Consider the following 15,394-nt stretch of genomic DNA (forward strand, 5'->3'; position numbering starts at 1 on the left):
GTAAAAATATTTTATATTCATGTCATTCGACAGATGTCTACCGAAAATTTCAGATCTATTCGATAGATGTCCACCGAAATATTAAGATCCATTCGACAGACACCCACCGAACATATATCAATGTTTCGACAGATGCCCGTCGAATGGAACCAGCAACAGTTAAATCAATATATTCATTCGACAGAGACCCACCGAATGACATTTGATTTTTCGGAGGATATCTACCGAATAAATGTAAATAATTCGGAACTGAACTACCGAATGAATTTGGAAACACATTTCCACCAAATTCTGTTCGGAAGTATACTGCCGAATTTTTTGAAATAATTCGACAGTATACTTCCGAACAAGTTAAGAAATTTCGGTACACCAGTACCGAATGAAATTCGAAATCAGATCCTATTTTGCAGACACCCACTTTCAAAATCTCATTCTAATTTCTTTAAAATATCACATATCTGTGTAATTGGAAGGCCAAATATATATATTAATGCATTATACAACCCTAAACCCGAAAATTTCAGTGTTGACAGAGAGTGAGTAAGGGAGAGTAAGAGGGAGAAAGCAACCACCTGATGGCGTGTAGGGGAGGACCGGCGACGGCGGGGAGGAACGGCGACGGCGGGGAGGACCGGCGACGGCGGGGAGGACCGGCGACTGGTGGCGTGTAGGCGGGGGTGGGGTCTGCGGGTAGGCCAGGGGGTGGGGTCTGCGGGTAGGCAAGGGTGGGGTATACTGGTGGGGGTTTGTTTTGGGTGGGGTAGGTGGGTTTAGATAGTAAAAATGATGTATTTTGTGAAATTAGGAGTATTTCTGTCATTTTAAGGTGGTTAACTCAGTAGAAATTAAAAAAATTGTACATGGGGGTGGTGAACTCAGCACAAAATGGTGGTGTGCATAGCCCCCCCCTTTAAACAACTCTTAACTTATTAGGACCTGACAACAATTTATTTTACCCAAAAGTTGCGGTCCAATTGGTTATTTTTCCTCTAGGTTTGATTGTCATGGGCTTTTGCCTCCTTTAGTTAATATATTTGTTTGGTTACCAAAATAAAATAAAAAATTGTGAAAACTAAGGGCCTATTTGGTATTCTATTCAAAAATTATTTTTTGTTTTCAAAAACAAAAAAAATAAATTTTAGTCAAGAAAATGTGTTTGGTAGACCATTTTCAAAAACAGTTTTTATAAAAAAAATTCAAAAACATGTCTCTTTTTAAAAATGATAAAACATCGTTTTTCTCTTTTTTTTTTTTACACTTCCTTTTTTCTTAGCTATCATCATTTTTTAAATTTAAAAATTGTTTTCAAATTTCATACCAAACACATTTTTAAATTTTTAAATTTTATTTTGAAAACTCACATTTAAAAAATAAATCTTAATTTTTGAAAAAAAAAAATTTTAGTAGGATACCAAACGGGCCCTAAAAGCCTCATTTTTCTAGACACACCGAAGAAAAAGACATAACATAACAAGCTAATCTATGAGTCATTGTATTGGCTCGATGAGGAACATGAGCTCTAGTAAAAACCCCTAAGGGCTCATTTGGTATTTCAAATTATATTGACTAATTTATGTCGGATAGTATTAAGGAATAAAATTTCGGGTTTCGAGGAAATTTCGATAAAAATTTCGACGGAAATTTTGAAAATTTTTAAATTCTGACAGAAATTAGACGGAAACGACGGAAATTGTTATCAAAATACATAAATTTTGAGTGAAACTTTACCATATGTTTATTTAACATATTATCTACTACATTGATAAAAATATTGAAAAAACCAAATTATATAGTAAGTTTCATGTGATATAAGATAAATATAATGCGCACTGAAGGCAAATACTGTTAAATCAAATTAGTATAATGAATAAATGAAATTAGTATATTCTTTATATTCTATAATCTATACACTAAATCCTAATACTAAACTCTATATACCCTAATACTTTTTATAGTCTATAATCTATATATTAAACCCTATATACTTTATAATCTATACTCTATATTGTTTAAGATATCGTATATGATATTAGAGTTTAGGCCCTTTAAGGTATTTTTAATTATTTTTTATATAAAAATATATTAGAGTTTATTAGTTTAGGGTTTAAAAAAAATTAAAAAAAACCCCCAAAACGGCCAAACGAAATCCCAAACCATTTTTTTTCTTTTCAATTGGCCAAAAGTCCTAAACCCCAATCAAAGAAAACCTTTTTTTTTTTTTTTTTTTTTTTTCTTTTCTTTTCCTTTCCTTTCCTCGTGGGCCGTGACTCTCCTTTTCCTCCTTTTCTCCTTTTCTTTTCTTCCTCCTCTTTCTTCTCATTTCTTCTTCTTTCTTCCTTCCGCCTGTGCAGCTTCTCTCTCTCTCTCTCTCTCTCTCTCTCTCTCTCTCTCTCTCTCTCTCTCTCTTTCTCTCTTTTTCTCTCTCTCACTTTTATTCCTCTTATCTCTCTCTCTCTCTCTCTGCATCTCCATCACCAACCCACCCTCACCCTCATCTCTTTCTCCCTCCTCTCCCCCTGCCGCAGCTCACTGCCGCCGAAACCCACCTAAAAGCCACTGCTTCCAAGCTCCAGCCGCTCATCTCTTCCTCTCTCTATCTCTTTCTCCCTCATCTCCCTCATGCCGCCGTCCTCTCTTGCTCCCTCGATCTGAGATCGTCGAAAATTTTGTCGAAATTTTGAGAATTTCGATAATTTCGGCGAAATTATCACGAAAATTTGACGAAAATGCGTTTCGATTTCGACCCCCTAAAATCGAAATTTAAACCCTTGGATAGTATTAATCTGTTCCGGAGAGTATTCACTGTTTATTCAGAATATTATCAGGCGTACTGTTTCGGATAAACAGTTTAACTAAGTTATATTGTGTTTGGTGTTTCATCGGATTACAACGGATCAGACTATTTTTTAAAATTCTTTGATAACTTAGTGGAAATTGAAATTCATATGACATAAATTATTTTTGGCAAGATTCATATAACAAGAAATTTTTTTTTTCTTTTGTTTTTGCCAAAATCTATAGGACAAGAGGACATGAACTAACCCATTCTCATAATTGTAGAACTTAGGGTCATACGTTTTACATAGTATATAAGCACATCTTTATTGACTGAAAAGAAGCACATCTTTATTTGCCAAGATCTAAACCGAAGACATAATAAACATATTGTTCAATCTTTGTTCGATATCTTGGTTTATCTTGTTCAGGGACACGACCCTAATGTAAGTCCCATCCAACGCCCCTAAGCATTTCTACACAATTAAAAGAATAAGATACCTTACAAACTCAAAATATAAATGTGTTAACTAAACTGACCAATCTTAATTTAATTTTACTTTAACTTAAACCATCTCCATCTATTGTCAGTGCAATTATCCGAAATGGGTTCCGGCACCTTCAAAAGTCTACTTTGTAGTCTTAACACTCCATGCAAGATCGAATTGAAGTACCTACTAATAGTCTCCCCCGATCGCTAAAATCTACTACTCATAGTACGATTCTTCACATGATGTGCGAGTGTATGTAAAAACATACACACTTGCTCTTCTATGGTTATTGAACCATTTGTTTTCACTCTCTTATCATCACGGAGCAATTGACATAAATAATGGAAAGTTCTCCTATCCATCCTAGTTTGGTTCACACATTGTATGTCATCAAATCCTATAATGCTATCTAGATATTTGATCGAGTTGTATTCCTGAAAAATCTTTGACTCCTAATGGCATTTCTTTCATGGCGCCTTTGTTCAAAATTGTAATTTTCCATGAACCACATCATGCACGAAGCCATAATATGCAAGAACCACAATCTAATAATAAAAGTATGCCACAATCTTTATTTCATCCATATCTAGGCATAATATAAAGGAATAAGATTAGTATAAGCAATATAGATAACTATGCATTAATTGGACGTTTAGGAAAATACAAAAAACATCACATGAATACATGTACAATGAGAACAATACAACAAAACCCACCAACTCTGCAGTCCCTCTTAACAATACAAACATACAAGTACAAGTCTGCAACTTTGAAGAAAAACTTTAAAGAAGATAAACAAAACCCTATTTGAAGAAAAACATTGCCAAGAAAAACTTTGAAGAAAAAATCATAACCTAATTCCCACAAAAATGTAATAAAATCTATTGAATAAATCTAAAAGAAAGGATAAGAAGAGATAATCAGACACCATGCATAAAAAAGGAAATATATAAAGAAAGATAAGATGAAGAGAGAAGAAGCATGTTAGAGAGAGTGAGAGATGGATACTTGGAGAAGAGAGAAGAGAATAACCTGTGGAGAAGATAGCAGAGAAGAACCCTAGGGAGAAGAAAATGAAAAGAGCGTCTGTTGGTTTTCATGTAGAAAGCATGTTTTTGTTTTCTCAAGTCTTTATAATTAAGCGTGTATTATCTAATCCTGTGTATGTATGTTGTATTAGCCAGTCAAGTAAGGAGAGTATTAAAAGCTCAGTCCAGTTTATATAGTCAGGTAATTAAATAATACAAGTTGACTCCAAACAACTGACATGGACTATTTACTCCAATCTTGAGTCTAATACGGTGTACAAAACATGCCCTAAAACGTAGACCTGGAAAAACATCACCCAACCCGTTAAGACGACCCGACATAACCCATAAATTTGCGGGTTTGGGTTGGTGGTTATTGGGTCATGTCAAAATTGTGTTGACCCGATAACAACCCGTTAAGATAACGGGTCGTGTCAATGCCAACCCGCAAAACCCATTAGACCCATTAAGATAAGAGCATTTAAGTAATTGTATACAATTAACAAAAACATACCTAAACTTTCTAACCTAATTCACAGCAATCAGCCGCCCCTGACTCTTTCTCTCTCTCTGAGGTGAGACCACCACCATCAAGCTCGCCTCTTTATCCTTTCTCTCCCCGTGCCACTTCCTTCTCCTCCGCGACTTCGCCGACAAGATTGACGCCTCAAGGACCTCAACATGCACCTCCCTTTCTTCTCTCTTCTCTCCCTCTCCCCCCAAGATCTCTCTCCTAGCCTCCAACCTCGTTGACACCACCTGCGCCTCCATTTCTTCTCTCGTCTCTCTCTTTCTCCTCCATCCTCGTCAACACAATATGATAATCTGGGTGTTTCTTGGCTTTTTTATTATTTTTTATTTTATGTATGTATTAATTTGTAAGAACTAGGAAGAAGACAAATAAAGAAGAAGAAAGAGTTGAGGTGGGTACTACTGGGTTTGGAGATTGTAGATCGTAAAGGGGATGGGTTCTTAGGTTTTTTTTTTTTCTATATGTATTTGTAGGAAGAAGAAAAAGGAGAAGAAAAAAAAAAGAAAGAAAAAGAAGAAGAAGAAGAAAGGAGGGGTGTGTGTGTGTTTGGACTTTGAGGTAGATCTGTAACGGTTGATTGTTTTTTTTTTTTTCTTAACTGGTAAAACGGGTTGTGTCGTGTTTACCCGTTATTTTTTGGGTCGTATTTGGGTTGAGGTTTTTGCCACCCGAAATTTAATGGGTCGTGTTGGGTCACCCATTAACCCTAATGAGTCATGCCAGGTTTGACCCAAACCCGCAAAACACGACCCATTTGCCAGGTCTACTAAAATGCCTAATAGAAAGCCAATATCATCAATAATCTGCTCAAGAAAGGACAAATCCTCCCTTCCCATATGCACAACTTGTACAACTTGAAGAGAATCACCCTCATACTAGCAAGGGCAGGGGACAAAGACTGGAGCAAATTGAGACACTCCAAAGCCAGCCGCATAACGCCTCCACATGATCAACACATTCCACAAACTCTACCCCCGTAGCCAAACTCGCTACAAAGTTGCTTCCTTAGTTAAGTAACTAAATGTCTAGTTAACAATTATATGACTAGGAAAGATTAAGTAACTAAATATAGATGAGAATAAATCTCGGCACTCTAACTTCATTAGTTCGATCATGCACTTTTTATTTAAGTTCCTTGGACATTTATACAATCAATAATCTAATTACAAATAGAGTTTTCCCTTATTCCTAAAAAAACAAAAAGAGTTTTCCCATTTATTATGCAAACAAAAGTTCATATAAAAGGACAAATAATCTTTTGGCCATATGCGACTTCATAATGCTCAAAAACCCATTTAAGAACTCGAACATCACATTCCTTCACATCCAGTGACGAGTCCACGTTGTGGAATACCTGGGTTGTAGCCCATGTGGATTTGTTTTTTTTACTAGGCTTAGTTTGACACTTCAGCCCACCCCAAATATTGACCCCAACCCACTTATACCCAACTACCCAAATTCTTCACTAATCACTAGCATTTGAAACCCTTTCACAGTTTCTCTCTCTCTCTCTCTCTCTCTCTCTCTCTCTCTCTCTCTCTCTCTCCTTTGTCCCCTTCATTCTTCAACACGTCAATCCTCTTCTCTTCACTGTCCAGGACCACATCTTCCAATCCAAGTATAAATTCTCCAAGTTTTGTGAAAAATCTCTACAACTCAACTTCAAGTTCCTAGGTAGTGTTTGGCTCTCTCTTTTTTGTTCATTTTTTTAATTCTCAAATTTTAAAATTAGGGATTTGATTATTTTATATGATTAAAATTAGGGATTTGATGATTAAATTAGGACTTGATTTTGATTAACGTATTAGTAAATTAGGACTTGATTAGTTTGGTTATTGTATATATATAGGATTTGCTTTGTTGGTCATTTGGTGGAGTGCCTCACTTGTCCTAGCTATTGTGGTGTAGTGCCTTGTTGGAGTAAATTTCTTGTCTCTATAAATCTATAATACCGATGCATTGTTATTGTGATGATTAAAATCTTGGAATGTTCTCTTAGCCATAGAATATTAGTCACTACATTTATTCTTTGCCAATTGCCATGTTATTTTATGCTCACTATATCTATATATAACTTATAGCTAGGTTATATTTTATAATGTCGGGTCATGATCGAAATCCAAAGAGATTAAAGAATATGTTTATTTTCTAAAAAAAAAAAAAAGTACGATGAATCATCAAGTGGGGTGCCTTGTGGCTCTTCTCAAGGAGTTGAGTCTCCAAGAGTCGTCTATGATCAAGAAGTCGATACTAATTCTCTTGAACGTGATCTGGGATTACGTCGTCAAATATATGAGTATTCAGTTAATGAACGTGACAATATTCGAAGAGCATATATGCTTCTTGGACCATGTCAACCCAAATTAGAGGAGTATCCAAGCCACTTGGATGGAGTACAATCTTGTTGATTTCAATACGTTTGGTTCACACAATTTCCTTGGCTTGAATATTCAGTATCTAAGAATATTTATAGTGAAAAGTTACACAAGGAATTTATTGTTGATGGATTTATAAATTAGAAGAGGATTGGTGGACAAAATTAATGTAACTTCCTTGCTCACAATGTTGGTTTAGCACATCATCGTGCTATGCAAGACTGGCATGGCTTAGGAAACCCACAGTGCTGCATGCCACATCTTGGAAACACCACAGTGCTGCACTTTCTTTACTATATAATTATCCTTTTATTGTAATGGTGGAAAACCTTGAGCAATTTGATTGTCTTTAATGTGAATTTAATTTGGTTGTCATTCTACTCGATCGAAGTAGGATAGCCGAAATACAAATCTCCTATATAGTTTTTCGAGTACTACTCGAGGGGATCTCGAGTAGGATAGTTGAAATACACATTTCCTGTATAGTTTCTCGAGTATCATTCAAGTATTACTTGAGGGGACTTCAAGTAGTATAGTCGAAATAGTTTTTGTTTTGTTGAAGTTTGATTTTGAAATCAATATTCATACTAAAAATCTAATAGATATTTATATTTTATTATTAAAAAAATTTATTTATTATATTTTAGTCTGACACAACACCAAACATAGTTTATCACTATTTTGATAGTCCATCTTTTTAGTCTAATGCAGTATCAAACGTAGGATAATACTTAGTCCATCTTAGGCCAATCCGAGAGAGTCCAAGACAGTCTCAAAAAATAGTGAAGTCCTTAACAATGGAGCTTACCAAATGACCCTAAGACGATTCACAAGCACTATATAAATTAATTTATATAATACGTTACATAAATTGATGGACCAAAACTTTGTAACCCAACATGGCTTGCCCATTATTCAGAACATCAAGACAAAACTCAACTACATCATCACCCAAAATAGCCCAATATTTCCAAAAAAATAATATGAGCATCCCATAAGGTCACGGGGCCTTGGTAGGCCCGATTTGATGGAGTGCCACTTCAATTTATGTTCATGTAAAAGGCAAACACAGATCAGCATTCATTGCATCAATAACTTTTGGAGATAAAAATCCCGATAAAATTTAATAAAATCCTCACCAATACTATCAGATTGATCATTAAACAATCATTAAAGTGAGTGAGAAGCTATGCCTTCTCTCTAGAACTTTCTCTCCTTCCAGCTCTGATCTCAGCCATGTTCCCTTGTTGTTTTGATAGTCGGTGGCTATCTTCTCCAGGGTAGTATGCCTCTTTCATTTTGGTTTGTTTCTCCTTCCTTTCATCTATATGTCTTTCCCCTTTCAATTTTTTTTCCTAAACCCTTATTTTGCTTCCCTTATGCAAACCCTTAGGGCCCGTTTGGATTGAGAATTTGGATTTGTATTTGAATTTCAAATTCATGTATTTTAAATTCATGTATTTCAAATTCATGTATTTCAAATCCTATTGTTTGGATAAAAAAAATGAAATATGAGGATATCAATTGAAAATTTTTAATTTAAATATATCATTATGGTAACATATGATAAGCTTACAAAGATAGCTTATAAATGAGGCCCATGACCTATAAATTTAAAACTAACTCATTTTAAATTGTACTTTATATAGAAATCACTACATATTGTTCAAAAAAGGATAACAAATCGTTCAAACCACATAGGAGCTTCATACATATGGTTCCAAAACAGATACAATATTGTTTAAAATAATATCAAAAATTATTCACAAAAAGATCCAACACCATCAAAGAAATGTTGTTCTAATATGTTTTCCATAAAGAGCTTCAAACATGCAAGGGCTTCATCTTCTACCACTTTAATCATTGGTTTCCCATACCTGAAAAATACACTCAAATCACCTAATCAATATAGTTTATATGAAAAAAAATAATAAAAAAAGGTAAAATTGATAATGAAGAGAAATTACCTTCAGATTGACAAATAAGCATCCGTACCCACTCGGTCTTTTCGGCATCAGAAAGAGATTTCAAAAGTGAAAACTCTTCTGTGTTACCAGCCATCAATACTCGTATGGCCTTAAAAACTTGCAATCTATTAAGGTTTGGTATATCTGAAACCACTTTATGTACTTCCTCTCCTCTGAGTTGTTTGGTCACTTGACTTGCCATAAACTCCTTTAGGGTGTTTGCCGCATCACCAATTGCTTGTGCCACTGGATCTTTTTTCTTTTTCTTATATGGATGTGAGTCACAAGTTGAAGTTGCAGGATATGTAGAAGCATGGGAGTTAGGAATGAAATCACCTTCATTTTCTTCTTCAGCCTCCATCATGTGCTCAGCATTTCCAACATCTTCTGCCCCTTCACCAGTCGCCCTATCTTTCCCACACAACATCACAATATCATCCCAATTATCAATAACCTTGTTTTGATAACCACGAGCAGCAAGATGTGACTATAAAAATAACAGGAAATAAGGTATAATATTGATGAAGTCAATGCATCACATTAGTAAAAAATTTTACCATCATCTCATGGAATGATGTATAATTTATTCTCAATGTGTACAACCTATGAGATTGATTGAATTCATAAGCAATGAAGTAAACATAAAAGTTGACTTATTCTCTGGATTTTCCCCTTAATATCTATCTTCTAATATTCCTATGGAAATTTAGACATCCCAAATGTGTACACTTGAATAACCTGTAGAAAATGAATAGCTTTAATTCTTTGATGGTGTTAAATTTCTCAAATTGAATCAAGGCATGATAAGTTAATAAATTTGTGAGTCATCTGAATAAGTGTAAAATATGGGAAAAAGAAGATTAAACTATTTGCAAGCTAAAAAGAAAATCCCTGCACGTCTTTGTTAATTAACATCTAGTATTTGTCATTGCCTTGAAATATCTGCTTATTCTTGATACTAATATGTTAACTTGTACTAGTTAAGAGAAACAAAACTAAGCATTGATGTAACAATTTTGTCCATTAAAAATTTTGCTACCTTGGAGAAAAGGGTTTTAAAAGAGCAATAAGAGATAGACTAGCCAAATTAAGCACACATAATTAACAAATAGCTTATGGAAAATGAAAAAGCATAAGAAGCTTGGAATTTAAAATAGCAATAATTTTTAGTTATACCTCACAATAGTCATTCCAAACACTCAAATTTTCTGCTGAGATTGGAACCATCTTTTTTCTTCGTCCCAAGTGAGCCCACTTTGACTCTTGATGTCAGTGACAATAGCATAGTGTTTCTTTCAAGCTCTAAGTCTGTTCTTGACATTCTCCTTTGTCAAACCAAGTTGCAAAGTTGCATTCAACTCATCCACAACTGCTTGATATGCTTGTAGTTTCCAATCTCCATCACCCTTGTTACCTTCATTCAGTTTGTAGTTAGTTAAAAACTGGGAATTAAGCACAAAAATAGTGGTCAGTGGGTAGAGTTTTCATTACCAGCATTCATTTGGTCATATAAAGCTTTAGCCATTGCAGTATCCATTTGTGGGTTCCATGTGAGGTATCTTCTTGACTTTGCCTCCAATTGGGATTGTGACTTAGAACTACTTTGAGCTTGTGACTTAGTACTACTTTGAGCTTGTGGCAGAAATCTTTTCATATTTGTGTGAACAATAAAAATAAATAAATAAAAAACTATAGATTAATACAAACTGAAAGAAAAAAAATAAATAAAAAACTTGATTAAAAAGAAAAAAAAGTAGAGTAAAACAAATAAAAAATGAAGACAAGGTGTCTAAGTTGTCTAAGTTGTCTAACTATATATTTGTTTTTCACTATCATCTATATATATATATATATATATATGTTTCGTCAACAAGAAAGTTGTCTAAGTTTGTCAAGACAGCAGAGGACTTATGCAAGACAAAAGAAAAGGAGATCATGTTTAGACTTTTATCTCTCTCTCACATTTTTATTTTAACAAATAAAAAGTAGAGTCAACGATAACAAGACAATTATAAGTGCAAGCCAATTTTAAGTTGCAATATGATACTAGAAAGAATAACATAAGAAAGAAAACAATCATCAAGCCTATGAGAGAAGCCTAAAAGCACAATGAGCTAATGCAACAGAGATTGTTGCTGGTTCAGATTCTTACTTCTTAATCTACCCTGAATACAAGTGGACATAAATCTTCAAATGAACAACAAAAAGGCATACGAACTATTCAGGAGGTGATGTGAGCTTTAGCATGTATTATGTGCTTAGAATAGCCATAGAAGTAGTTAAATCACCAATTTCATCAATGCCGAGCTACAAGTAAGCTGAGCAAGATGGTTTGAATGGGTTATAGCATGTCTTAATTTGCCTAAACTGAGTTTTTAAACTTTTACATATACAAGCAACATCTAGTCAGTTCAAGCTGAAAGCAGCCGCAACCAAGATTGACAGAGTTGATTAACAGAGAAGGAGAACACTACTTTAACCACACAGTCAGCACTGACAGTAGATTGTTAACATAACTACGAAACTGTTCTGGGCATGGAAAACCCATTTGGATTCTTTCAACAAAAACTCAATGATGGGCAACATTAAAGACCACCTTTGAAAAAGGTGCAGACTCGTAAACTCATGTCCAACAGGCAAAACCCACATACACACAACTCACCATAGTAGTCAAACAAGCTAGTAAATGATGGATTTCTTAAGGAACAAACACAAAGCTTTGCCAAAATGACCCAAAAATGAAATACAAAGCACCAGAACACAAAAAAAACGAAACCCCATAAGAAAAAAACATGTAGAACCATAAACAAAAAAAGAAAACTAGCCCTAAATTTGAAGCACAACCAACATTGAATCAGAAAACTTAAGAAGAAATGAGAACATTACCTTTTGCAAATATGGTTGATGAGAGTATGACTTTGGTCCGATGGAGCTGATCGACACCGACAGAAGCAGATCGATTCAGGGAGGTGGTGATTGTGTGGAGGCGAGGTCGGAGTTTGAGGTTATGGTGAGACAACTTTTTGGTCGGAGAAGTCGAACCCGACAGAGGTGGCCGACGCTAGAAGGATCTCATCGACGCCGGCATGAGCAGATCGAAGCCTGGAGGTGGTGGCGCGGTTGGGTTTGTGTGGAGGTGAGATAGGGTTAGATTTTCTATTGGACTGAGGATTTCAAATACCTATATTGAGAAGTGATTTCAAATACACGGTTTTTGGCCTTTCAAATCTATCCTGGATTTGGGCAAAATCCAAATCCTTAATTAAAAAATAAGCCCAAACAGGTGAATTTGAATTTGAGAAGCCCAAATCCAAATCCACCTCTTGAAATACAAGTTCCCAAACGGACCCTTATTGTTCTTGCCTCCATCTAGAAAGAGAAGAGAGGGAATGGAGAGAAAAATGAGAGAGAGAGAGAGAGTGACCAATTTGCCCTAAAAAGTTGGCCACATGTGGGTCACATGTCCAGTTTTAACAAAAAAAAGTGTCATTTCACAAAAAATCTATAGTTCATGGGCAGTGTGAGTCAATTTTTTTTTATTTTTTTTTTTTGTGGAGATAAAATTATACACAAGTTTTAAATTTTTTTTTTTCTTTGGCCGGAGCTAAAATTAATGTCTTATACACACCATTTAATGTGGTCTAAAAGTATCATGTCTTGGCCTTATTCATTGTACCCTTAAAGAATGACCTGAATTTTCACCCGCTCTACAACCTTATTCACAGTTGTAAGGAGATGCTATCTAGGAACTAGGCTGCCTGTCTAGGTCCACATCTATAGGGATCAGAATAGTGTGGCTGACACTCTTGCCAACATGACCTTTGGGCTGGAATTGGGCATTTACATATTCACTACCCCTTTCCCTCCTATTGTAGTAGGCATTTTGTATGAGAATCTGTTAGGTATATATGATTAGGCCAAGATCTATTTTGATATGATTCTTTTGTCGTCTTTTTGGGCTGTTCTAGCCCGCCATTTCTTAACACAGACAAGAATAATAGAAAATGCTTTTTTCAAAAGGAAAATGATAAATACATTTCAAAATTATCTTCTCACATAAGAGAAGTGCAAATAGTCATTTTTGAAGTGTAAATAGCAACTCCATTTCTAATAAAATATTAATATTACGAGTGACTAGTATTAGAAAACAATTAAGAGAGAAGGAAAGTGGCAAGTTTGCCCCTAAAAATTTAGCCACATGTGGCTCACATGTCCATTTTGAACAAATGAAAAAAAAGGAATACACGAAATTGACCCAAGTCCCATTTACAATAAACTTATAGTTCATGGGGCAATGCAAGTCATCTTTCTCAATTTTTTTTTTCCCCAGGAGATAGAGAAGTGGTACACGAGCTAAAATTAAAGTTTTACATGTCAAGTATATATGGTAGTCTAAAAATATGATCAATTTGGCATTACTCTTTTACACTTAAATAATGGCTGAACTTTCAATAATTTATGCATATTTATTACAAAGAAAATCGTTAATTAACACAAGAACATTAGGAAAAGCCTTTCCCAAAAAACATTTTAATATTACAAGTGACTCCTGGAAAACAATTCAGATACGAGCTAATTTTCTATAAACCTTTCATGAAAGTGGTACAATGTATTTTTTTTTAATTAGCTACAGAAATCGCTCATTCATTCTGCAAACTTTGCCTTATAACCCATGCAGAGCAACAGCCTTGGCTTGTAATGCATGAGTGTCATCTTGGTCAGTTGAGAAACTTGAGATTCCTTTTTCTCCCCATTGCAATGGGCTGGTCTCCCAGACTTAAAGCTCAGTCTCCTTAGAAATGTTGGCTTCTTCCCAGCTGCATTTTCATCATTTACTTTCGCAACAGAAGGTCTCAATAAAAGCCTTTTGATTTTCTGGCCCTTTGTTTCCTTTGTACAAGGCCATCCACTTTCTCTGGCAAGATCAGCTACCTCCACTATGGGCCCACCCAGTGTTTCCATATTGGGCTCTCCACATTTTTCATGGCCCATTTGGATAAGTCTCACTTGTCTTGCAAACTTGAGTCCTTTGGGCTCAGCCAGCCGACTTGGTGGACATGCCTCACCCTTGGCAGAAGGTGAGTCACTGGCTTGATTCGGCTCATTCGGGTTTAAACCCGAATGATGAATTTGTGTTAGCAGGCCAGTCTGCATATTTTGTTGGTCATTCAAGCCCATCATATGATTGTTGGCCTTTGCTTTGTTTTTCTTGTCCTCCTTGACAGCCTTCAATGCCACCGTGAAAGGATCAAAGTCATCATTCCACAACCTGCTCCGATAAGAAAATGGCAACTTAAGCATAAAACTAGGAGACCCCGGGGAAGATGGCGCGGAGCTTCCATTGCCATACTTGTCATTCCCTCTCTCAAGACGCGGCGGAAGTTTGAGTGGAGACGGTGCCATTAGTGGCATGACTTTTCCATCACAGAAAAGCTCATCAGCAAATGCCATGGTGGGAAGGGAATCTCCGCGCTGCCTTTGTTCCTCCTTGAATTTCCGGCTTGTTTCCTTTTCAACAACATGATGATCAAGATTGAAACTGCGACTAGTTTCAAATTCAAAGTCATCATCATGAACAAAATTGGAATTGATGGCATCTTGATATGGCATTAGTGGTGTTGAGTAGTGATCATCATGAGTAGTGTGGCATCCAAATGGAGGATTTGAATGTGAAGGTGTCCAATTCCATGATGTCATCCTAGGACTAGTTGGAACACTATAGAAGTACATGTTCTCTGGGCTGCATCTACCAGGACTAGTGGGTGCACTAACATAGCAGCTGAAATCATTTGGGATTTCCATGATCAAAATGATGAGGAGGTACTTGAAAGATATATAATATCTATATATATATATTGAGATATATAGGATGGTTAGGTTGAGAGTGTAGAGCTTTTTACTCCCGAATTGAAGGAAAGCCTCACTGACTCGGTCAAATATATGGAGGATATTTATTCCTTCTTCCAAACTCATCCAAAGTAATCTTCAAAGCTTCAACAACATAAATAATCAAATACAAATTCTCACTTCTTGTTCCTTCCCATCCTCAATTTACTCGAGGGGTCAAAAAGTTGCTTTTTAAGAATACAATATGACAATATGTGGCGTTTTGTGAAGAGAATTGTGAGTATAATTTTGTTTTTATCTTGTTGATAATTACCCTTCATCCAAATATTTTTGTATTTTAATGGCATTTGCTGTTTCCCCAAGATGCCTAGCGTCGTTA

General features: G+C 35.5%; 2 protein-coding genes across 2 annotated transcripts; both read right to left on the reverse strand.

Moving 5' to 3' along the window:
* Positions 1-8,995: 8,995 nt before the first annotated feature.
* Positions 8,996-10,429, reverse strand: LOC147299361 (uncharacterized). Its single transcript, XM_086234486.1, has 3 exons — positions 10,345-10,429; positions 9,169-9,655; positions 8,996-9,078 (listed from the first exon to the last, which is right to left on the reverse strand). The coding sequence occupies exons 1-3, from the start codon at positions 10,393-10,395 to the stop codon at positions 9,062-9,064; spliced, it is 555 nt and encodes a 184-aa protein (XP_086090612.1). The 5' UTR covers positions 10,396-10,429; the 3' UTR covers positions 8,996-9,061.
* Positions 10,430-13,812: 3,383 nt separating this feature from the next.
* LOC147299362 (uncharacterized) lies at positions 13,813-14,970 on the reverse strand. Its single transcript, XM_086234461.1, has one exon. The coding sequence runs from the start codon at positions 14,968-14,970 to the stop codon at positions 13,813-13,815; it is 1,158 nt and encodes a 385-aa protein (XP_086090587.1).
* Between the last annotated feature and the right edge of the window lie 424 nt (positions 14,971-15,394).

This window comes from Dryas octopetala, chromosome 1, assembly GCF_963921425.1.
Source record: "Dryas octopetala chromosome 1, drDryOcto1.1, whole genome shotgun sequence".
NCBI lineage: Eukaryota > Viridiplantae > Streptophyta > Magnoliopsida > Rosales > Rosaceae > Dryas > Dryas octopetala.